Source organism: Aythya fuligula, chromosome 1 (assembly GCF_009819795.1).
Source record: "Aythya fuligula isolate bAytFul2 chromosome 1, bAytFul2.pri, whole genome shotgun sequence".
Classification (NCBI taxonomy): domain Eukaryota; kingdom Metazoa; phylum Chordata; class Aves; order Anseriformes; family Anatidae; genus Aythya; species Aythya fuligula.
Genome location: NC_045559.1, coordinates 203,387,899 through 203,411,462, shown reverse-complemented (window position 1 = coordinate 203,411,462; position 23,564 = coordinate 203,387,899). Strand labels below are relative to the sequence as shown.

The window sequence follows — 23,564 nt, the reverse complement described above, 5'->3', positions numbered from 1 at the left end:
GGCGGCGAGCCCGGCTCTCCCGGTGCTGCCAGAGCTGGGATTTGTAGTTTCGTCGCCTTCCCTTCGCCCTGCCCCCGGAGCTGCCCGCAGGGCTGCGGGTTTTCTGCCCTAAAGAGGAGCGAAACGGGTTGGCACGGCTCGGCACGGCTCCGGGGGGGAGGTAACGGGGGGCTGGAGAACGGGGGGAGGTCAGGGGATGGGGTGCTGGGGGGTGGTTTGGGGTGTAAAAGGGTGGAGGGATGCTGGAAGGATGCGCAGGGTGAGGGATGCTCTTGGGAAGGGCTGCTCCGAGGGAGGGATGCTCAGAGAGGGGTGTTTGGGATGCTCCGGGGAAGGGATGCTGGAGGGATGCTCGGGATGCAATGTGTTGGGATGTTTTGGGGCTTCAGGATACAGGAGGGATACTGGAGAGAGGGATTTTGGGGGTCAGGACGCAGGAGGGATTCTCAGGGGTCGGGGTGCAGGGTTGGTATTAGGGGATCGGGCTGCTCAGAGGGTGCTCGGAGATTGGGGTGCTCGGGGTTTCAGGGTATAGGATGGATTCTCAAAGGAGGGGTGTTTGGGGGTCGGGATGTGGGATTGGTATTTGGGAATTGGAGAGATGCTTGGGATGCTCTGGGGAAGGGATGCAGGAGGGATGCTCAGAGGGAGGGATGCAGGAGAGGCGTTAGGGGCTCGGGGCTCACAGAGAGGGATGTTCAGGGCTTGGGATGCTCAGAGGGAGGGATGCTCAGGGGTTGGGATGCTTGGGGCTTCAGGGTCCAGCAAGGGGACTTGGAGGGATGTTTGGAGGCCAGGATGCTCAGAGAATGGGATGCTTAGGGACTGGGATGCGGGAGGGAACTGGGATTAATGGGGGCTTGGGGTTCAGCGTGCAGGAGGAATGATCAGGGCTCAGGGTGCAGGAGGGAGCTTGGGGTGCTTGGGGGGGTCTGGGTGCAGGAGGGGTGCTCAGGAGATGGGATGCCTAAAGGGAGGCCTGCCCAGAGGGAGGGATTTTTGGGGGAATGGGTGCAGCAGGGATGGCTGGAATGAAGGTTGGGATGCAAAGGGGATGCTCAGGATGCAGGTGGGGAACCCCGGAGCGATGCTGGGTGTGTGTGTGTGTGTGTGCATTCCCCTGGTGCCTGCAGAGCTCTGCAAACCTTCCTTTGCGAGGCAGCAGCTTGCCACAAGGAGCTGGTACAAATTGTGTCCAGGCTTTCACCCAGGGAAACCGACCTGGGGAGTGGAACAGCCTGGGATGTTCCCATCCCACAGGCCCTAAAAGATTCAGAGCACATTTTGTGACAGGGGCGGTGAAGTTTGCCACAGTCTCCGTGTGCCGTGATCTCGCTTGGCCTTCCTGGTTTCTGGATTAGCTGAGGCACAGCCAAATACTTGGGGGCTGCAGGGAAACCGAGGTCTAAAATGAGGGACACGTCCCCTTTTTCCTGAAAACTGGAGGTCTCTGTATCTCCAAGCAGTTAGGCAAGGGCGGATAAATCCCAGCCAGCGCTCGGTCCGGTGTGCTTTGGTGGAGGAGATGTGGTTTTCGCTTGGACCAGCTCCAGGGCTTTTATTTCTCTACACAGATAAAAGCAGGCAGCAATGTGAAGGAAGGAGAGTGATGTTTATTCTATAAATACCTCCAAAAAAGCCTTCCGGAGTAGATGTATTTACAGTCCCCGGGGATGATAATAGAAAGGACGTTGGTCTGAAGGTCAGGGCAGGAGCCAGGCACTCCTGGTATCACACGGGAGAAACACAGCCCTGGCTGAGAGCTAGGGAGGAAAGCAGGCGGCTTTGGGAGGAGGAAATTTTGTCTGTGGTTGGTGCTGGGCTTAGCCATAAAGCCAGTGGTTTGTCAGTGGTGGTCCAAGTCCCGGTTCCTGTGCCTTTGCTACTGAATTCGGGGGCAATGGGAGAGGGAAATGTAATTCCTTGTGCCTCAGTTTCTGCAGCCACAGCTGGAGGTGATGGCTGATAACACGCTAGCAATGCTTTTGAGAGGCTTTATTGGAGAAGGATGCTGACATGTGTTAGAGCTGTGCGTGTATCTCTTGTCTGGAGGGGAGGAATGGAGCTGGGAGGAGTCTGGAGACGGAGAGAGGATGAAATGTCAGGGCCTTGGGCGTTATTTGGCATTACTGCACTCATCGCTTTGACATCTAGCCAAAGCCTTTTCTTTTTTTGTTTTGTTTTGTTTTGTCTGATGACTGAGTGCCTAACAGCAAGAAACATAAAGCAAGAGAAGAGGCTTTGGGGTTTGTGTGCAGCAAAGGGACCGAAGGAGCAGCACTGGAGATCAGAGAGCGGGCTGGCTGAGGCAGCCGCCTTCAGCTCCTCTGGGCAGCCTGGGCCAGGCCCTCAGCGCCCTCAGAGGGCAGAATTTCTTCCCAATTTCTTCCCAAGGCCTCCCCCCTGCCAGGCTCCAGCCGCTGCCCCTCGTCCTGTCCCCCCAGCCCTGGCCAAGAGTCCCTCCCCAGCTTTCCTGCCCCCCCTGCAGGCCCTGGCAGCTCTCCCCGGGGCCTTCTCTTCCCCAGGCCCACCACCCCCAGCTCTGGCTTCCTAGGAGAAAAAACAACAGATTTTAGAAACATCAACAGAATTTAGTAAAGATACGGCCTGCTATCTGGTAAATTTAGGCTGGTTGCACACATGCACTTTAGCTAGTTACTTTTTAGGGGACCCGCCTGTGGCTCCACCAGCTGTGGGGTGAGGAGCCCCACAAGCGCTCAGGGTGCTTCGGATCGAGTACACCAGAGGGCAGGAAAGCATGAAAGAGCCTTAAGAGCCCAAATTAATTAGCTGTAGTGAGTAGGAGACACGCAACACGAGTGCAATCTGTCACTGGAAAACAGTTTGGGACAGGAAGCGAGGAATATGTTATCTCCTCGAAAAGGGGAGGTGGATTAGAGGAGGCAGATTGTAATTACAGGCGAAAATTTTGGCCAGCCTTCCACGCTGGCAATCTTTCCCTGCTACGACCGCAGATGGGTAGAGTCTCACTTTGGTTTCTAAAGGGCTATTTAGCTGCGTTTTGGGGGGAAGTTATTAGCTCTGAGTTTCTGTTATATTGCTGCAACAGCCTTGTCTCATGAAGGCGATGTGTGGTCCTCTGTGCGTATCCCCATAGATACCCACGGCTTGCAGAACAGCGGGCACTGCTTCAGCTGAAGCCTCCAGGCATTATTACAGTGCGAATAATAAATAAGGCAGCCTGAGGCTTTAGATATTAATGAACAGCAGGATGACAAATAATTAGGAAAGAAATAAAGAGGGAAGCAGCAACTGTGTCGCTGAGGGGACTTGAGGAAGAAACCGCAGCATTAAGTCATTGTGAGTGCTTGAGGTATGCACGGAAGAGCACAGAACTGGCATCACATCACTCCAATTAATTCAGGTGATTTAGCCAAAATAGCTAGATCCCAGCTAAATTAAGAGTATAACTGATTGTGTAAACTGCAATAGATCACAGGGAGAGAAGAGCAGGGGATGTGGCAGCAGTGATGACGGCCTTTATTTGATGATTTTTCAACTCTGTAGGTCTATTGCAATTTCTTTATGGTTATTTGCAGAAGTTTTTTTGTCATTTTAGAAAAAAAAACTCATAGGGAAGTGATAATGACTGCTTGTGCTTGCTCGATACCTGCTGGTGAGGCTGCATCTATTGGATGTGGTACTGATGTGTTAGGGGCTGTTTGCCCTCCTCAGATGGATGGATGTGCAGGTACTTTGGACCAAAAATATCCCCATTGCTTATGAATTAAGGAGATATTTATTCCATAAAAAGAAAGAAAGAAAGAAAGAAAGAAAGAAAGAAAGAAGGAAAGAAAGAAAGAAAGAAAAGAAGGAAGAAAGAAAGAAAAGAAAAGAAGGAAGGAAGAAAGAAAAGTAAAAGAAAAAAATTATTAGGACTGCAAATTGCTTTGATGTTCTTGGAAAACAGACCTAGAGAGGTGTGTGACAGCAGGGGCTGCTTCTTTGGACAAGTTTGGACAATAAGTCACAGCAAATTTTATAGAAATTTCGGAGAATACTGTTGTGCAGTATGCTGTGCTCTAGGAAGGTGCTGTGAGCACTCACCTCCGTCCTGCAGCAGCTCAGCAGCCTGCAGGATCGAGCCCTAATTGCCCGACTGCCTGGAGGATGAAGGAAGAATAACAGTAATGTCTTGGCTGACATAAAAGGAACCACTTGAGCAGGAGTTAAGGACAATAAAAGGTGACTCTTGATTCTGTACTTCCAGACCTCCAGAGCAGTTAGGGAAGTAGATCACAATTTTGTCTTCTTTTTAAGTAAGAAGGAAGTCACATTATTTATCAGCCTACATTTGGACGGTGGGATTTTTTCCCTCCCCTAGTGGTATTTATCAAGCTATATAGCATGAAACAGTCCGGATGCCATCATAGGAAATGTGTTAAATTTATTACCAAGATTTCCTGAAGGTAAGATAAATCTCAGGTCTATGTTTTCCCAGCTTTTTATGGTGTGGGTGCAGGAACCAATACTGCATTCTGCAAAAAGTACTGGGGAGCCTTTACTGGAAATCTGCTGCTGGCAGAGATGGGGGAAAGAATTGATTTAGAAGTAATTGGAGAGACTTCAAGTGAAATGAGTCCCAATTAAAGAAAAAAAAACACAGTCAGGAGAGAAATATATTAAGAGGACTCCTCAGAGCATTACAGAATATGAAGATTAGACCCAAGTAAAGCCCAAGGTGACTTTTCATCCTGAACTCAGTTTTTTTGTTATTTTTTTGTTTGCAGTTTACTCAGTTGAGGGAGTGAAACGAAGCTGGCCGATGATGCTCTCTGCTTATACTCCATTTCACTCTCTGCTTTCTGAAACATGGCTGGCCAGCTGTCCTTGCAGGGACGCATCTTGCAGCAAACAAAGCCTGTTGCAAGCCTGGAAATACTTCATTTTCTTTGTGGCTTTAGGTGGCATTTAGGTCTGGAGCCAGACCTGCTGTCCTTTACAGCATCTTTTTCATTTATTTATTTATTTATTTATCTATTTATTTATCTATCTATCTATCTATTTATTTATTTATTTATTATTTTGAGGAGGTATGGGAGAAAGCACTGCTGTGTGTCTGTGGATGCAGTTTGTGCTACCAAATATCATCCGTGCTCGTTGATCTGTCAGGCAGAAAGCAGAGTGTTTGCAGGACAGTTTCCTACATCTGAGCATCTGCATGACAAAGATGAGGTAGGAAGACATTCCTCCCTTTTACAAAGCACAGCTCCCTGTCCAGCACATCTCCAAAAATCAAGGACGGTCTCAGAAACTACCTTTGTCAGCCTGTCTTTGGGAAAATCATTGGGCACAGCCTTTTGAAAGCTGTGTCTGGGCACACGAAGGAGGTTTGCTTGATGGCAGGGCTGCCATGTAGGGGGACCAGGGCAGGCCAGGGCTGACGAGAACCTCGTGGAATTCAGCAATGACAAATGCAAAGTTCTGCATTTGGTACAGATTCGTCTCTGGATGGACTCATCCAGCATGGACTCAGCTGGGCTGTACCAACCCCCTGGTGAAAGCTGGGCGCTGGCTGATAGCAGCAGCCCAGTGCCTCCCAGGAGGTTATCTGGGAGATGGAGCCAGGCTTTTCACAGCAGTGCGTGGCAGGAGAATGAGAGAAAAACCAGGCATAAATCAAAACACGAGTTTTCAACTGGAAATAAAGAAAAACTTCCCGCTGTGAGCTAGTTAAAAACTGGGGCAAGTTGCTCAGGGTGGTTGTGTGATCTCCATCCTAGCATGTTTTCAAGACCTGGATGGAGAAAGCCCCGAGCAAATTGGTTTAATTTCAGCTTTGTGCAAGGGTTGGACCACAAACCTCCCTCCTGATCCTTCGATTTTCCCCAGGTTGCTCCTGCCAGTCGTGCACGAGGGGAGCAGAACAGTTTCACCACTTTATGGGCATTTTTCCTTTTTCACTGCAAAGCTGTGTACTTTCTGTTTCGTGTGAGCTGCACACCAGATGGAACCTCAGAGCAGCTCTTCAGATTAATAATTAACACTTTGACCTCCTCCAGCATCTTCATGTGCTCCAGGAGCTCAGTTCTCTTTTGCAAGCAGGAATGAGCCGATCCTTCCAACTTTTCTATGACTTATTGCCTGGAATATGAAGTGCTAAAATGTTGAAGTTCTCCCACTTCTTATGACAGATTCCTGATTCTTTGAATATTTATTCTCTCTTTTATTTTTTTTTTTTATTTTTATTTATTATTATTATTATTATTATTATTATTTTTTTAGTATTTAACAGAAGAGAACCAGGCACCAGATCTCCGGAGCAGCGTTTGGCTGCCCAGTGACGAAGCTCTCCCCCCCTCTCCTGCAGTTCCCTGGGTTGTTGATGACACATTTCCAATTTCTGCAACAAATGAGGCAGTGCTCTTACAGGCAACAGTCTCCTTCACTGCAAACCCTGATTCATTCTCCAATAAGTCCCTGGAAAAAAATAAATAAATAGAGTTAATATGAGATCCTTTAAATAATATCCCTGAAAGCATCTGGAGCTGTGCTGGGGCTGAATTAGCCCTCCTAATTCCTAAACTTTGCCACTTGAATGCTGTCTGAGTGTAGTTTGAAGACTGTAGTGTTTATTTTTATTTAGTACAATGCATCTGGAATGTAGCTTTAATACAGGTTTAATATTGTATTGTGAAATCCTTTGCTGGTGATGGATCCTCCACCACAAGGTCAGCTTGTGAACAATGAACAGTGAACAGACAGGGGACAGAAAGGCCAGGATGGTGCCTGGAGAGCTGTCTTCCAGGGGAAGCCTCGGGGGCTTCTTCAGTGCTTTCTAATGCTTTATGGCTGGTGAATTCGGGCTGTGATGAATGGGAAGCTTTGCCTGACTCTGCAGTTTCTCTCCCCTCTCAATTTGGTCCAGCAAACAAATGCGGCAGGTCCTGGGGGGCAGCCAGGACCACAGCACTCCCTCTGCTGAGAGCTGGGTGGATTTGGGGAAATGTGGGGCACCACCCTGAGCTGCTGCACCCCTCGAGGAGAGGGAGCTCATCCTTTTCTAGGGTCAAGTGTAAGGTCATAGTTGGTTATTTACAAGATAAAAATGCTCAAGTATGTGACTAGTCCGAAGAAATTCTGTGGTTTTTTTGTGTATTTATTCTGGCTTTGGGACTTTTGTCTCAATTAAGCATCACCAGAGTGGAAACTTTTCTTCATCCCTCAGAACACCACCATGAAAAAGTCACAAGGATTATCGTCTTTATAAGGTCCCAGATGGCTTCCAAGCTCTGTTTCTGGTCCTAAAAGCTTGACAGATCTTCCCTGAACTAACCTGGTGCTCTGTTCCTTCTTTCAGCAGCTGGGAGCAGGGATGGATAAGATACTGGAAGCTGTGGTGATGTCCTCCTACCCCAACAACGTGAAGCAAGGCCTCGTGAGGCGCGTCATCGAGGCGTCGAAGCAGCCCATGGACAGCGAGCAGTGCTGGTCCATGCTGGAGCTGTGCACCAAGCTTTATCTCGTGGGGGACACCAAGTATAAAAGAGAGATCGGGAAGGAGGTTTTGGAGGTCTACGGCCATTACCACCCGGAGGAATTTGAGGAGTTCTTCAACGTCCGCTTCCTCCTGAGTCTCCTCCAGGAGGGCTACGGCCCCCTGGGGAAGAGAAGCCATTATGTCCTCGATTATATCCAGTTAGGGCTGCAGTTCGTCTTGGAAAGCCCGTCAGCAAACAGCATTTTCAGCTTGCTGAGGATCGAGGTGCTCCGGAAAGTCTGCGAGAGGCCCGGCCCCAAGCAGTGCGCCAAGATCAGCAAACTCTTAAGCCAGCATCCTCAGTGCATCCCCACGGGCAAGCACCAGGTCTTGTTTTGTCAGCAGCTGATCCGGTGCATCGGGCAGTTCCAGTGCGTCTCCGAGGGGGAAGAGGACATCATGGAGTTTTTGGAGCATGTGAACAAGGTGAGCGGTCTCCTGCAGAGGATCTGGAGGACTCAGACCTCAGCCATCCTGCCCTCGTTGAAGGAGCTGTTCACTATCATTTCTTCGACAGGTAATGATTAAAAAAAAATAAAAAAATAAGGGGTGCAAACGTAGGGATTGGCTTTGATGAGGAACAAAAGCGCTTGGTGGTTTTCTTGGTTCCCACCCACTCCAGAAATGCAACCACAACTGAAAAATAACAAAGAAGTGCCCCTAACTGTTACCTTAGGCTAAGAAAATAATTTCTCCTGAAACCTCATGGAGTCTGTACACGGGAGTTGTTAACTGGGCTGAAATATATGCAGCACAGGCTTGTGTGTTCAGTACTTTTCAGCATCAGCTGGGCTTGATGGAAAGCGTCTTATCTGCGGCAGGTCAGAGCGGGACCTGAAACCTTTCAGAAATGTCACTCTTAATCGATGAAGCCCTCAGCCTGCTCCTTAGCAGAAAGTAAGAGCAGAGCTAAGGACTTAACTCCTCACCAACCTAGAGGTAGGGAGCCCAGCTGTCTCTCTGGACAGTGGTTACGTCTTAAGGTAGGACAGAAAATATTGATCCATGTTTTGGGGCCTTTAGATTATTACAGAGAGGCTCAGAAGATTTTTGGAGATCCCAGTGCTGTGAAATGTCAGCCTGTAGGCAGGTGAGCTCCTGTCCCAGCTATTCCTGAGTCCATAAGGAGATGGACATTTCAATATCCCCTATATCAAAACCTCATCTTTTGAAACGTGCTCCAGGCAGGCAAACATGGAGTCGTATCCTATTGCAATTATTTGCAGTAATTAACATAAAGAGAGCACACAGAGGGACTTTGGGACCCAGGCAATAATGTTTTAGTGTCTGTGATCCTTTTGGGCTGGGTATGACTGCGTGCAACAGCCCGTCTGCTGCGACCCAACCTCAATATCTTGGGGTTTGGGGGATCGTCCTCCTAGCACAGCTACGCGTGGACTCCTCATGGCCTGTTTATGCCAGCTGCATTTACCTAGGGAAGAATTTTCTGGCTTTTAGAGCTGAGAACTGACCTCACGTGCCTGGTTTCCCCGGGGACTAACATCTTCCCTGCTGGTGCTCGTCCCTGTCTTGCAGAGGAGCAGGAAGCGCCGTCCAACGCCTTGGCCAGCGTGGTCCAGTTTGTGCCTCTGGAGCTGATGGACGGTGTCATCAGGAACCTCACCAACGACGACAGCATCAGCGACGTGCAAATGATGATGGCCATTGGCAGGTAGGAGAATTAGGGAATGCAGTTCTCGGTCTGGAGAAAAAACTGCCCCAAAGCTTCTCTCGGCTCCTCTGTGGGGTTTTACCCCAGGACTGGAGCAAAGGCCATTTTAGCTGGTGTCTTGTGAGGTATGGGGATAAAAGGGGAATTTCTGAATCCTTCCTTCCAGCTCTGAGGGCCCAAAGAACTAGAAGAAAGACTGTTTTTTATTATCATATTATTAGAAAGACTGATTATTATAATTATTATCGTATTTGTCTGGTTTGATTTGGTTTATTTTTTTCTCAGAAACAAGCTGTGTTATGGGATACCCACCATAAGGTATCTTGAAAAGAATGGATTATTTTTTTTTTCCAGAAGATGTAAAGGGCCGTTTCTTCCCCAAATCTCCTTTAAAGAATTTCAAGGACATCACCCTAAACCACCAGCCACAGCTAAAAACCTCGCAGGCATTTTTTAATGTCCAGCTGTTTCAACAAGCCCACCCTGACCTTCACCAGGTGGCTGCGGTGCTGCTGGTCTGGATCTTGGTGCTGTGCCATGCTTATCCCTGACGTCAGTGCAGGCAGAGCAAACGGAGACATCAAGGCATGATGAAGCAGTAGCGGGTGAAATTCTGCCTGACGAGCTAGACTTGGTCTTTGCAGAGCCAGGATCCTCTCTGGCATCACCAGATCTTCCTTGCACAACCGTGTCCAAGTCCTACAGCTCCTCTATGCCCCTGTACCTTGCTCCTGCTTTTCCTAGGATTATCTCTAACCTGTATCTTCCTCAGAGGTCTCTATTTAAATGGGTGATGTTCACATGCAGGAGCACACAGATTTAACCCAAGGGGGCTGGGGTGACTTGATCTCACTGGAAAAATCTTTTTTTTTTCCCCTCTGTCTTAAAGGATTTCTCCCATTTCCCTCACGTAAGTTACAGAACAGAAACCCACATTATTCCTGATGCCTGAAGAAAGAGATCCCTTCACTTTGACTTGCTGGGGAGGGTCGTGCTTTCCTCAGGGGCAAGAAAAACCCAAGACAACAACAACAACAAGTTATCAGTTCAGTTCTTAAGCCTCTTCTCCATCTTTTTCTCCTCCTGGGATCCTATTCCCAGATGCTGCTGTGAGCTCCAGGCGATAAATCCTCCGCGAACGCCAGTGCCTAAATATAGCAGTTGCAAAAGCGATTGCATCATGCCTTAAAAAAATTCTTTGTCACGCAGAAGGGTGAGTAAATGATTACTCAGACTGAGCCAAACATTAAGCAGGGCCTGCAAAATGTAATTAAGCTCACTTAGGAGAAGTGCAGAAGTTTTGGCAGCGCGTTTATAGCAGACGGATGCCCCAGAAAACTGAGTGACTGTTGGCCTTTCAATGAGCATGCTGCACACTTAGGAAATCAAAGAAGTCAAAAGGGTCTTTCAGCCTGGGATCCCTGGCAAAGTCTTCCTCCAAAGTTTGGGTTTGGGAGTGCATGGCATTGGGGAAAAAAAATGGATGTGGGGCAGAGCTTTTGATCAAGCATTTAAAGAGCAAAGAGCAGTAAAAACAGCAAGCCTGGCACCTGCTGGTGTAAGCGTACACCGCAATCTCTTAGTTTCTCTTTCAGAGTTTGTCTCTTTTCAGATAAACTCTATTGATGTGCATCCAGAAATACTGATTTTTTACTTTTCTTTTTATTTTTTTTTTTCTTAGGGTGTATCTGTTTCAAAGAGCCCAGCTTCGGCTGCGGAGAGTGCCTGCTGTCACACCGAGATGCAAGCACTTGTTATCTCTGGAAATCAGGATTTGAGCTTTTCAAAGCTGGGCAGGCCACATCAATGGCTCCTTTTGGCAAATTAGGGGCCCAGCTTGCAAAATGTTTGTGGATCTTACAATGTGGGAACTGCAGTGTGAATTTAAAGTGGAATTTGTTCCTATTGTAGCAATACAAGCAGCAGGTGGGGCAGGATTGTAACTTGGCCATTAATGTTGGTTAAAAAAAAAAAAAAAGCCTATTGCAGACAAGGTTGTTTTATTTCAGTGTAAAAAAAGATAGGTGAAGGGAGGCCTTTGGATGCCTGAATCCATCTCCCTGCTTTTTAGGCACTGATGCCACAGATCCCTTTCACGAACGTCCAGCCACGGTCTTCAAAGCAGGAAGGGCTTTTGCTCCCACTGCTTTCTTTCATAGCTGCCCCACCATTTGATTGCTTTAATGGTTCAGAGCTCTCTTCTGGTAGCCAGCCTCTATTTATTTCCTGCTTTCTCATAGTTGTTTTGATTTTGTGCCAGCATCAATAGCTGCAATACCTCTTTTCCCTCCCTGGTGTTTATTGTGTCGATGTATGCACAGACAACAGCCCCATCCCCTCTCTGCTTTCCAGTGGCTGTGCTGAACTAGCCAGCTTATTTCAAGCTTTTCTTGCAGGAGAGGTTCTTCATTTTCCTGACCATCTTAAGAGGCTTTTTCAGCACCTGCTCCCACTTCAGTTCATTGGTCTTGGATATGGATGGAGAGGTTTGTGCACTGTGTTCCTGATGAGGTGCATCGTGGCCTTAAATGATGGCTTAGGAGGTGATGGTTTTGCTTTGGAAAAGGTCTTTTTTTTCCTGCACTGCAGCAGGTGCTGGCCTTTTCCATGGCTAGTGTTACACTGGGAACTCACAGCCACCTGGTGCCCTGCTGGTCTTCTTCAGGCAGATCAATTCTCATCACACAGGAGCTGTTTATTGTTATTTGCTCCCCACATGCCTTGCATGTGCTTTGAATGAAAGTATTTCATCCTGGTTCTGCATCTGTAGTCATCAGGGTCTTCCTCAGGATCCTCCTCTTGTTTTGATGATGCCTCCCAGCTTTGCATCATCCCAAGTTTCACAGCTGCCTTCAGGATGTTTGTGCCAACACCGTCAGGTCCTGTATACGCTCAGATACCCAGCCAGATATGATCTGCTTGCGTCCTTTGACTAGAAAATCAGATATCCTGACAAGTCATACCTTGTCATCTATGATAAACCCCTGTGCCTTGCTACCACTTCTTTTTAGTCACCCCCTTATTGCCTGTCTTCATTATAGGAACTCTCCTCCTATTCTTCCCACAGAAAGCACCATGCCAGTGTTAATAGGGTCATTAAACTCACCAGAGTTCAATTTTACTTGATGAACATCACTGCCCCCCCTCGGAGCATATGAGCTCTTCGTTCCTCTTTCGCATTGGCTGTCGTTGCTCCTGTTTCCATTCTCATATCTTCTATCTGCCTCCTCTTTGTCACCCTGATCAATTCCTTCCTCTCCGTCAAAACAGAGGCAGAGGATGTGTTTAGTTTGGAAGTCAAATCTGGAGGCTGTATCATATCTTTAATCACCATCACATCCTCCCTGTACAGCGATTGCGTGTCTTTCCTTATTCTGCTCTGATGCAAATGTCTGCAGAAGCTTTTCTGGTATTTGTTTTATTATCCAGCTTGGCTTGATTTTTGTTATTTCTCAACATCCCAACATATTCTGTTCTTCAAACTGTTCTTTTATTTTTTTTCCTCCCAGTTCCTTGTGGGCTTGCTCTTAGCCTTATGTGGTTATTTATCCACAGTTGCTTTTATATATCTTGCACAAGATGTAAGCTTATAAACAAAAGGGGCTGATTGGGCAAGAAAGCTGGGGTGAGGTGGGAGATAGTGAAAACCTGGGATATCTTCAAATCAAAGGTCCTGAAATGATTAGCAAAGTTTGACCTTTGGAGATCCTAAGCCTTGGCTACCCTGCTGTTCTGTTTAACATTTAATTTAAGCATTTTTTTTTAATGCTTAATTTAAGTAATTATTTAAACAACCTGTCATCACTCAGTCTGAGGTTATTTTTTTACGAGTGACTCTCCTGTGAAGCGTTAGTTGCAGAAACATGGCATCTTGTTGGCTGAGTGGCTATAGAAGAAATTTGTTAGCTGTGACCTTCAGGAATATCTGGTTTCTATTAAGGTTACCAGTATTTTCTTTCTTTAATGTGATTTGGGGAATGAATGTTTACTATCCAGAGAAGATAAAGATCCAAATCTGGGTATTTTTCCATACCAGTATCATTAGTTCTCTAACAGCAGCAACGAGAAGACCTCAGTGAAGACCTCACGCAGATATCCACCACTTTAAAAACAGAACTGACCTTCTAGGGCCTCATCTGATGGATATATTTGAGAATACACAAAGCAATGCTGTGGTCTACAGGGCACCAGACTGGTGTTAGAAACTTGAACTCGAGTTGATTTAAGTTAATGGTAGAAATCTCCACTTTTTTATATGGATTTGGGACAGATTCTCTGATGAGCCACAGGATGCTGATGCCATTGCTGCAATTCAGCTTCAGGCTCTGTTGTGCTTTGAGTAATGGGATGGATGCTGTGATGAACCCCCTGTGGCAGGAGGTTGGAAATGGATGGTCTGTAAGATCCCTTCCAGCCCAAACTATTACATGATTCAAAATGTCTGATGTGGAACCTCTCTCTTACTTGGCCAACCCGTTGAATGGACAGGAACTTGGAAGAGATTTAACCCCGAGTGGAGCTGGGCTTTCACAATATATCCGTTGTTTACTGTCAGAGTTTGGATTTCATTTCAGGATGATCGACTGGGTGTCCTGGCCCCTGGGAAAGAACATAGACAAGTGGATTATCGCTCTGCTGAAGGGTTTGGCTGCGGTGAAGAAGTTCAGCATCTTGATTGAAGTTACTCTTTCAAAGATCGAAAAGGTCAGTGGGCATTTGGAAAAGCTTTTCCTTGCATCTGGGAGATCTTGCCTCTCAACTGAATAAGGATGAGATATGACTTGAGATGTATAGAAAAGATTATGCTGTCCCAAGGGGTTTTGAAGGGAGCACTGAGCCCGCTGCATGTTCTGCAGATGCTGCATTACTGCAATATATTATAGGGTGGTGGGCAACTAGGAATGATGTTCACCAGAAGTACCCGTTTGTATGCCTATCTCCTTGTTAGAGAGAGCTGGACACTGGGATTCCTTTTCCCAGCTTTGGGACTACTCCTTGCCAAAGGATTTTGGGTGTGGCAGCAACTGAGACCTCAACCTGAAGTTTTTTAGGGCTTGGTTTGCAGAGGTACTGATATCTTAAAGGTTATAAAATATAACAAACCAAGGACTTCAAAGCCAACCAAGCACTTTCCTTCCCAAAACACAAAGTTCTTCTACAGCTTGTCCTTGGGAACATGAAATGCTGTCCTTCAACTGTGCCTGGATCAGTGCTGGTCCATCACACTAGTGAATAGGTTAACAGGTCACGTAGTTGTAGGTCAGTTTTAAAGCCTGTGTCCTGGCCTTATTTGATTTACCAGCACAGATACAGCCCTGCCCCCATTTTCCAACATTTTCCATGCTGTGGTCCTGCTATTTCTTCCTTTGTAAGATGGAGATAATACCTGGCTGTGTCTCCAGTGGAAGTCACCACAGAAGTTACCAATACCATAATTATCTGCACCAGAACATTATCTGTGATTGCATTTGTCCCTGTGATCCCCCACGTGCATCAAGCAGTGACATTGCTTAGCCTTTGAAAGTGCTGAGAGGCTCTGCAAGAGCTTTGCTTTCTCTCTCTTTGCCTGAAAGGTAGGTGATAAGGTTCCAAATACAACCGTAAAACAGGAGAGGCACATTTAAGAAAATCTAGCATCCCTTTGTGCTCGGGTGGCCTCATCTATCAGGAGATCTGGAGGTATGTTGTGGCTATCAGGATCACCCAGAGCTCTGTACCTCAGTGTGCCAGGCACTGCACAGGCCTGAATGAGTGATTCTAACCCAGATGGTATTTTTAGGGTGCTCTGAGGATGTGTTCTGGACAGGAGATGACTCTGGAGGTGTGGCAGATGCTCAGTACCTCCCTTTCCTGCTGGGTCCTTCTCACTCATGTCGTGATGCCAGCCTGCCTTCTCATCTGCTTTTTTTTTTCTCCCCACCAGGTCTTCTCCAAGTTGCTGTACCCCATCGTGAGAGAGGGAGCATTGTCCGTCCTGCAGTACATGCTGCTGAGCTTCCAGCACTCCCACGAAGCGTTTCACTTGGTAAGGATGCGTCCAGCCCTTGTCTGGGTGCATCGCCACAGCTGGGAGGGAGCCCAAAGGGCTGAATATCTCCCTCCTCTGCAAGCTTCTGCCTTGTGATGTAAATTCAGCCCATCAACTTGCAGCTTGTCCCTGCTGGAGGTTGCTCACCCTCTGGTAAACAAGAAATAAATATGGTAATATACATAATGAAGTTCTGATGGTTGGTATTGCCCAGCTTGGTCTGGGTCACCACCAAACTGCATTATTGCATTGGAGAAGGAAAGGGGCATTGAGAGGTGGCCTGGGAAGGAATTTGGGCAGGGCTATGCTGACCCAGGATGGGGTTTCGTGGGCAGGTTTAGAAGATAGGGCCCCATATTTCATCTAATCCTTCCAGTTGAGGTGTTGTGGATGTTGCCACTCTGACTCTGGGATGTATTAGGAGAAGACTTTAGATTGAGAGGATCTTGGAAAGCTCAAGTAGCAGCAAATATAATCCCAAACAGCTCTTGCTGTTTCCTAAGAAAGTTTCTGAAAGTTGCTTTTCATTTCCAGGGTGGTGCTTTTTGCCTGTTGACACTAAGGCACAGCTCTGCTTCCCACCAGTGCTGCCCCCAGAATGCTGTAATTAAAAAGTGGGGCTGAGAGCAAAGACATGCCTGCAGTGATCGAACTGATAAAAGAGCTAATGGAAATTTACTGCTATTAATGCTCGATTTCATACTTTTGCATTAAAGCCCTTACTTTTGGCTTTTCACCTAAAGTTCACGGAATAAACAGATAAGGTTGGAAAAAAACAAAGCCAGCCAACATTTTCAACTGATGTTTTCTCATTCCTCAGCTGCAGCCGCTTTAAACGAGCCTGATTTCTTGAGAAACTCCTCAGTTCCTAAAAATAGACGTTCCAACGGGTTGTCTTCGATTGGGCGTCCAAAATTTGAAAGACTCCAAAAGCCATCGGTTGCTCTTGGCCTGAAGTTTCCATCTGCAGACCAGCGAGTGCAAATTTCCTCCCTCCCCTATTTAAAAAAAAAAAAAAAAAAAACCCAAACCCAACAAAACAACAAGGCATAAGCCTGTCATGCTTCTTATCTCTTTCTGTTTGCCCTGGCACCTTGGAAGAGTTTTGAGAATTGTTCAGATGACAGCTTGGCAAAATATTGATGCGTAAAGGTTCTGGGATTCATTTGTTTCCCCCACCAAAGCTTTCCAGTTGAAAGGAAGCAGCTAAAATCCCCAACACTTTGAGGAGGAAGCAAAAAAGAGAGGGAGAAGAGAGGAAGAAGAGTGAAGAAGGGACTAAAGGTTGGACTAAAGGTTGAAGCTAAAGGTTGAACTGTGGATTCTGAGCCATTAAACCAGGATCATTCTGGGGTAAAATCACGTAAAATAGAAATATGAAAAACGGTGCCTGAGTAGCACATCGGCAGGGCTGAGAACAGGTTAGCAAGGCTCTGTGCAGCTGTGGGGTCGGCAGAGGGTGCCCGTGAGCAATGTATCTTTGTGTTTGGGTCTGTGTGCTCATTGTAAAATTTTCTAGATGAAAGCAAAATAACGAACGTGCTCTTTACGTGCCTCTTGCTACCCATCCACCCATCCAATTCAGTTTATGCAGTATGAAATAAAATATAGCACACGATATAACACCTCTTGGAGGTTAATTCACCTATTTTACAGGTTTGAATCCCTGCACTTGGTGCTTAACATATAACATTCCTTTCCAGCATGGGTGCGTGTTTGAGCAGGTGCTGATCTGCACTAAGAATGGAAAATACAGCATGGCAAACTTTTATTTTATTATTTTTTTCTTTTTCAGCTGCTCCCTCACATCCCCAGGCTGGTGGCTTCTCTGAAGAAGGAGGACTCCAACTCTGCCACCAGCTCCCTGGAGCAGCTGGCCGAGCTCATCCACTGCATGTTCTTCCGCTTCTCAGGATTTCCAGATCTCTACGAACCGGTCTTGGAAGCAATTAAAGTAAGATGTGTACTTCTTGGCTGTTTTTTTTTCTGTATTGCTTATGGACGTGACATCTCAGTTTGCAGTGCAGTGCTGAGGGACTGTCCTACTGGTAGGGATGCCCAAACCTCAACACCTCCAGTTGTGGCAGAAGAAACAGCTTAAAATTCTGAATTTGAACCCCATGTAGGCAAGCTGGCTGTGTTTTGGGAGTAGAAACTTCTCTTATGGTGGATCTGCAGAAGTCCTTGTCATGGCTGTGGGTTTTAGCCATAGATTTAGACTTGAGTGCCTCTAAAGTACTAATACTAGTAGCTAAACAATTCCTTGCATGATTGCATGTTCAGGTGAAGAGCAGGGAAATGAGTTGTGCCATGGACACCTCCAGCAGAGGAGTTTTGCAGTTGCCCTTTAGTAATTCTTCACGTAGAAAGGCCAGGATTCATGACACCCATCTATTTTTCCAAGGCTCTTCCAATTCCAAATGAAGACAGGATTAAACATCTCTTGGGACAAAATGCTTGGACCTCCCAGAAGAATGAGCTAGCCTGCTTCTACCCACGCCTGGCATCCAAATCGGAGACGGGAAAGATTGGCTTAATTAACTTGGGAAACACCTGCTACATGAATAGCATCATACAGTCTCTTTTCATGGCTTCCGAGTGAGTTTTTGCTCCCTTGCTCCCATTCAAGACTGCTCTGGGGTTGCTCATCACACAGGCGTTATGCTTTCCACACTAATTTTCCATCTTGTTTTGCCTCTCTGGTTTTCTTTTGCAGCTTTCGGCATTCGGTGTTGAATTTAACCGAGGGCAACTCCCAGCCCCTGATGACAAAGCTCCAGTGGCTCTTTGCGTTTTTGGAGCACAGTCAGGTAATTATTTCATGTTCTAGTTATTTGTTTGGACTGTCGGCTGCGGAAAGGCTCGTCTCCAAGTTGCTTCCTGCCGACTCCAATGTGCTGATAAGGAATTGTGGATCTTGGTGGATTTTTATAACGGGACGAATTTTGTTTACGTGAAAGAGGCTAATTTTGGGGGTGGAGGAGGCAAGCAAGTCTCAAGCTCCTCTCACCCATGAAAACGAGCTGTGTTCACACCAGGCTGCCTTTCTCCAGCCTCTGGCCTTCCTGGGTTTGACTGATGCAATCACTAATAGCTTTGACAATGAAATCCATTTGGTAATAGCTTACATATGTGGCCAGCTGAAAAGCCTGTTGGTGTAAAGCAGCAGTTTCTGTTCCTTGCTGTGCAGCAAAGAAGACTGGAGCAGTTTGCTTGTCCCCTTGCTTCATGGCAAAGTGCAGTCAATCAATAGAAATTGCCTTAAAAACAGTTTGGACAGAAAAAAAAACCACACACAATACCAGCAACAACAAACCTGTGGATTCCAGATGTTTTGAGTCTTCTGCATTTGAGGAAAATTAAAAAGTTATTACCCCAAAACAAATTAATCATGAATGCTTTCTTGACAAATCTGAAATTTAACGTGGGTGACTCCAGATAGGTCGTATCTAGGTCCTCTCTTGAAAGTACATCTGCCTATCCCTAAAAAGACACCGTTCTGAATTTTCCTTTGATGTGAACCCATTCATATGGGCCTCCCCATTTTCCAAGCTATGAGTTGGCTTTTTGTACTGTGGTATTATGCCATTACCGATCACTTTGGGGGAAAAATATAGAGAACCTGTTAAATTTGGCCAAAGAAGGGCCTGTTTTTCAGGGCAAGTTAGGGTGCCTGTGATGTGTAAATCCAGTAACATATCTGCTTGTTAGGTAGCTTGTAGATAATAATATCTTAGTAATTTCCTATCATCATACAGGTTATTTTTCTTTTTTTTTTTGGCAGTACTTAACGTCACTTCTTTGCCAATGATGAGTCTTTCCCCATGTTGATTAGGCAGCAGCTTCCTGGCGGTGCCAATTACATTATCACTGATTATGCAGATTACCTGCCTGCAGTGATCAGAATGATGGGTGGAAGTTCAGTGGATTATTTTTTTTTTTTTTTAAGGAAGGGATTCGGTGAGAGAGATCATGATCAAATTAAGTTGATGATCAAATTAAATTCAGGCTGAATTAAGTAGAAGTCTGTGGGGTCAGGAAAACAAAGCATTGTAAAATTGAATGAAGTAAATGCGCGGATATTTCATAGAAATATATATAAAATATATATAGGTAAAAGTGAGCATTTGGAAGCTCCTGTTCTAACAACAATAGCACAAAGGGAGGTTCAGCAGGGCTGAAATTAATCCTTCCAGTCCTGGCTTGCAGCAAACCATGCAAACCTTCCCTGCTATGAAGTGGGAATCCAGACCTCATGGCTTAAACATGTTTTTCCCTCTTGGTGCCAGCGACCTGCCATCTCACCCGAGAGCTTCCTCTCCGCCTCCTGGCCACCCTGGTTCACTCCTGGTGCTCAGCAGGACTGCTCGGAGTATCTCAAGTACCTGCTGGATCGGTACGTGGCAAATGCCCTGATTTTGAAGCTCAGCAGCAACAGGTTCCCCTAGACCCGGCGTGTTATTTAATGCTGACCCACGGGGAAGGATGGGAAGTGGCTGAGAGCTGGAGGAACTCAAAGAGTAGAGACTTGGGGTGAAGGATGGTGAGACCAGTCTGGGGTGTCTTGCTTGTGCCCTCCTGGTGGTGAGGTCAGCAATGAGGTCAGCGTGAAAATTTCTGGAATTGCACCACGTTCAGAGGAGAGCTGTATGCTTGACAAGCCTCCTCTTTAAAATGTTGATTTTTTGCCTTTTTCTCACCTAGAAATCCCAAATCCTGGTGTCCTGCTGATGCCCCTAGGAGTGGGGTCAATGGCTCATTGCCCATCCCCACCTTCCTCCTGCAGCAGACCCCTGCGCACAGGCAGGCTAACCCAAATTAACCCCCACAACCGAAGAACAGAAACCATACTTTAGAAACCAGTTCTTGGTGTTGTACTGGTGTATAATGCAGACTTCTTTTTTCCCCTGCCAAAGATTACACGAAGAAGAAAAAACCGGGAAGAGGATCTACCAGAAACTCAAAGAGTCCAGCTTGATGTCTCAGGCCGTGGAGCATCATTACTTAAACAAGACATTGATTGAGAAGATGTTTGGGGGTAAAATGATGACAAAGATCCGCTGCTTGAAGTGTCTGAATGTCTCCTCCCGAGAAGAAGCCTTCACAGACCTGTCGTTGGCTTTCCCCCCGCCAGACAGGCACATACACGGGCCTGGGAGTGCCTCTGTTCTACCCGTGGAAGAAATTGGCCCGCAGTTTATCGAGCCTCCTGAAAACCCAAACCAGGTAATGGGGTCTCCTTGGGTCCGAAGGAAGCCCCATGTGCCTGGAGACCTCCCAGCTCAGCCAGTGCCAGTGGAAACGTTGGGTTTTCAGGAGCCTGGAGAACCATCAGATCCCTTAAGCCGCGACGCTGTTGGAGCAGAATCAACCAAAGACCCAATATTGGCTTCTGGGGAGCAGGCGTCTGCTCCCAAGGACTCCCGATCCGTCCCGGATTTAATCAACTATTTCCTGTCCCCGGAGAGACTGACGGCGGAGAACAAATACCACTGTGAGAAATGTGCTTCCTTGCAGGACGCCGAGAAGGTGGCGGAGCTGACGGAGGGGCCGCACTACCTCATCCTCACGCTGCTGCGCTTCTCCTTTGACCCGCGGACCATGAAGAGGAAGAAGATCCTGGACAACGTCTCCATCCCCGTGGTGCTCAAGCTACCTGTCCTCGTCTCCTCGGAGGAAAACGAGGATGTTTGGCGACACAGGAAGGGCCAAGGTAGCCCGGGGAGCAGTTTCGTGTCCGTTGTGTACGACCTCTGCAGCGTGGTGGTGCATTCGGGCATCTCCTCCGAGAGCGGACACTACTACTGCTACTCCAGGGAGTGCACTGACGCCGTGCCCCACGGGCAGCCGCGGGATGGGGCGCCGAAACCGGCTTCTGACAAGCAGTTGGACTTTGAAATCCAGTGGTACCTCTTCAACGACACCAGGGTTTCCTTCTCCTCCTTCGAATCGGTCAGCAACGTGACCTCCTTCTTCCCCAAGGACACTGCCTACGTGCTCTTCTACAGGCAGCGGCCGGGCACGCAGAGCTGCCCGCTGCACGAGGCTGCGGCCGAGGCCGGCCACCTGCATGGGGAACCCTCCCTCAATAAGGACTTGATGGAAGCCATCTCCAAAGACAACATCCTCTACCTGCAGGTAAGAAGTCCCCTTGCTGCTTGCTGCAGGGTCTGATCCCGTGGCTGGCCAGCTCGTGGGGCGAATTTCCACCCTATGGGCAGCAGAAGGCTCAAGTCCTAAGGATAAATCTGTGCTGGATTTATCCCCGGAGCAGATTTCATTCACCAGCAGAGTTCAGATATTTCCAAACAGCAGTGTAGGAGTATGAGGGAGTCACAGGGAAATTTGAGGGTCCTCTCTCCTTGTGAAAACAGCCCTTCAATGGGCACCTCTGCTCATCCATATGGCTGGAGAGACCCAACGCTTTGATGCATCTCCCCTGCAAAGCTCTAGAGATGAGGATGTGGCCTGGTAACCCCAGCTTAATTTGGAGGAGGCTCCCAGGAGCACCCAAACAGGCTGCCGACTACCTCCTCAGGGAAAGTGGGAGCCCTTTAGCTGCAGATAATGTCGCTATCTTTGTGTTATTTCTCCTCCTTCTCCCAGGAGCAGGAAAAAGAGGCGAGGAACCGAGCCGCCTACATCTCCGCCTTGCCGAAATCCCCGCTGTGGTGGAGGGACTTTGACAGGGACAAGGACGATGACAGCTCCTCGGGGGGATGCAGCCCTGCGGCGGGCGGAGGTGGATCCGGCTCCTTTCACGGACTCGTCTTCTAGCAGCTGGGTGAAACCAGAACATCAAACATCCACGGGGCCAACCCAAAGCCAGAGGCTCCTCTTCCTCGCCCTGCCGGCAGCGAGCATCTCAGAGGAGGATTTGGGGAACGTCGCGGTGGAAAAGGACTCGGGCTGACTTGGAGACTGCGTTGCTGGCACCCAGAGGGTCGTCCTGCTTCCTATGCACTTGGTCTTAACGCCTTAAACGAAGCCTTGCAGCTCAGCGCCTGCAGACAGCTCGGAGAAGTGCCCTTGTGCTTCAGCGCCGCCGTGTCTTGCCTGCTGCCACCAGCCTGGGGAGGGCACGGGGTGGGGATGGGGATGGGGAAGGATCCAGTGATGGCCTGGGGATGGGGGCTGCTCGTGCACATCCCACCTGCAACCCTTCCCGTGACACTGAATTTTGGGGGAACCTCTTCACCGTTTTTTTTTTTTTTTTTTTTAATAATGTGGTTCTAAAAGACCACCTGAACAAACCTTTAGAGGTGGAAAAAAGCTGAGAAGAGGCCACTCAAGCTCCTCTTGAGTTACTGGTGACCTCTGGATGCTGTTAGTGTACATAGCAGCCCAAGGTTCCCAGCTGCTTGTCCAGATATGTCTTTAGGCTCGGTTCACCTGGCATTTCATGGCTTGAAAACTGGGCTTCCCTTTGGGACAAAGAAAGATAGAGACCCTTGAAACCACTATTTATTTCTTCAAAATCCTGATTTACAAAGAGTAACTCAACCAAATACACTGTATGCACCCAACATAAATACCTAGTACGTAAACCAATGCTATATATAAATCAAAAATGGGACAGGGACTGATTTAGGTGGCAGGAGCCAGCCCAAGCCTTGGGCAGTGCATCTATAGGATTGTAGCTCCCTCCCTGGCTGCTCCCCACCCATCCATCGTCCCTACCTGCTCCTTACTTGCGCCTGTAGTAGATTTCCTCTAGCTCCAGTGGCAGACTTGTGCCTTAGGTCCTGGGTGCGGGGCCTAATCCTGATGGGGGGGTTGGGGGGAGCATTTTTTTTTGCTGTGGAGGACAAGACAAAGCACAGACATTGCTATGGGTGATGCAAGCAGCAAGTCTGCTGGAGGGGACGTTTTCTGGCACGGGATTGAATCTCTGGCATATGCTAGCATATATATTCTTTTATTGTCTTTCCTACATATAAATAAAGGAAATGAATGAATTCACCAGAGAAGCTTTGTGTCTTACAGCAGTGCTCGTGGGGTGGATGGGGTCAACAAGATGATGGGAGAGGAGCATTGCAAAACCTTCCTCTTGCTGCTGTGTGTTAGAGTGTCACCTGGAGGCATTTCCTGAGCTCTGGGCCAAGTGCTGGATGGCACTTCAGCAGGAGATGGTCTCTGCCTTGATGAGACCACGAGACCCTAATTTAACTAATGAACGCAACACGGGAAGCTGAAGAGGTCGTTCCATAGCAATGCTCTTCCTTGTGTATCTCTCTTTTATTTTTATTTTTTCCTTTTTTTCCACCCTACAATTTGCTGAGATGAGGAGGGGCAAAGTGCACACAGTGCTCAGCATGGATGGCAGCCTGGGCCATCAATTATTAACACCATGATTACTATTA

General features: G+C 47.5%; 1 protein-coding gene across 3 annotated transcripts; it reads left to right on the top strand.

Annotated features, from left to right (window-relative positions):
* The first annotated feature begins 11 nt into the window (after positions 1–11).
* Positions 12–22,271, top strand: USP35 (ubiquitin specific peptidase 35). 3 transcript variants are annotated; one of them, XM_032204802.1, is made up of 11 exons: positions 12–160; positions 7,325–8,018; positions 9,038–9,173; positions 13,748–13,877; positions 15,097–15,198; positions 16,997–17,155; positions 17,606–17,799; positions 17,918–18,011; positions 19,491–19,597; positions 20,118–21,339; positions 21,808–22,271. In XM_032204802.1, exons 2-11 carry the CDS (start codon positions 7,337–7,339, stop codon positions 21,976–21,978), a joined length of 2,997 nt encoding a protein of 998 aa, XP_032060693.1. In that variant the 5' UTR covers positions 12–160; positions 7,325–7,336; the 3' UTR covers positions 21,979–22,271. The 3 variants fall into 3 exon arrangements, with proteins under 3 accessions (XP_032060693.1, XP_032060684.1, XP_032060701.1); XM_032204793.1 differs by having other exon boundaries at positions 7,322–8,018; XM_032204810.1 differs by lacking the exon at positions 12–160 and adding an exon at positions 4,181–4,206.
* Positions 22,272–23,564: the final 1,293 nt, after the last annotated feature.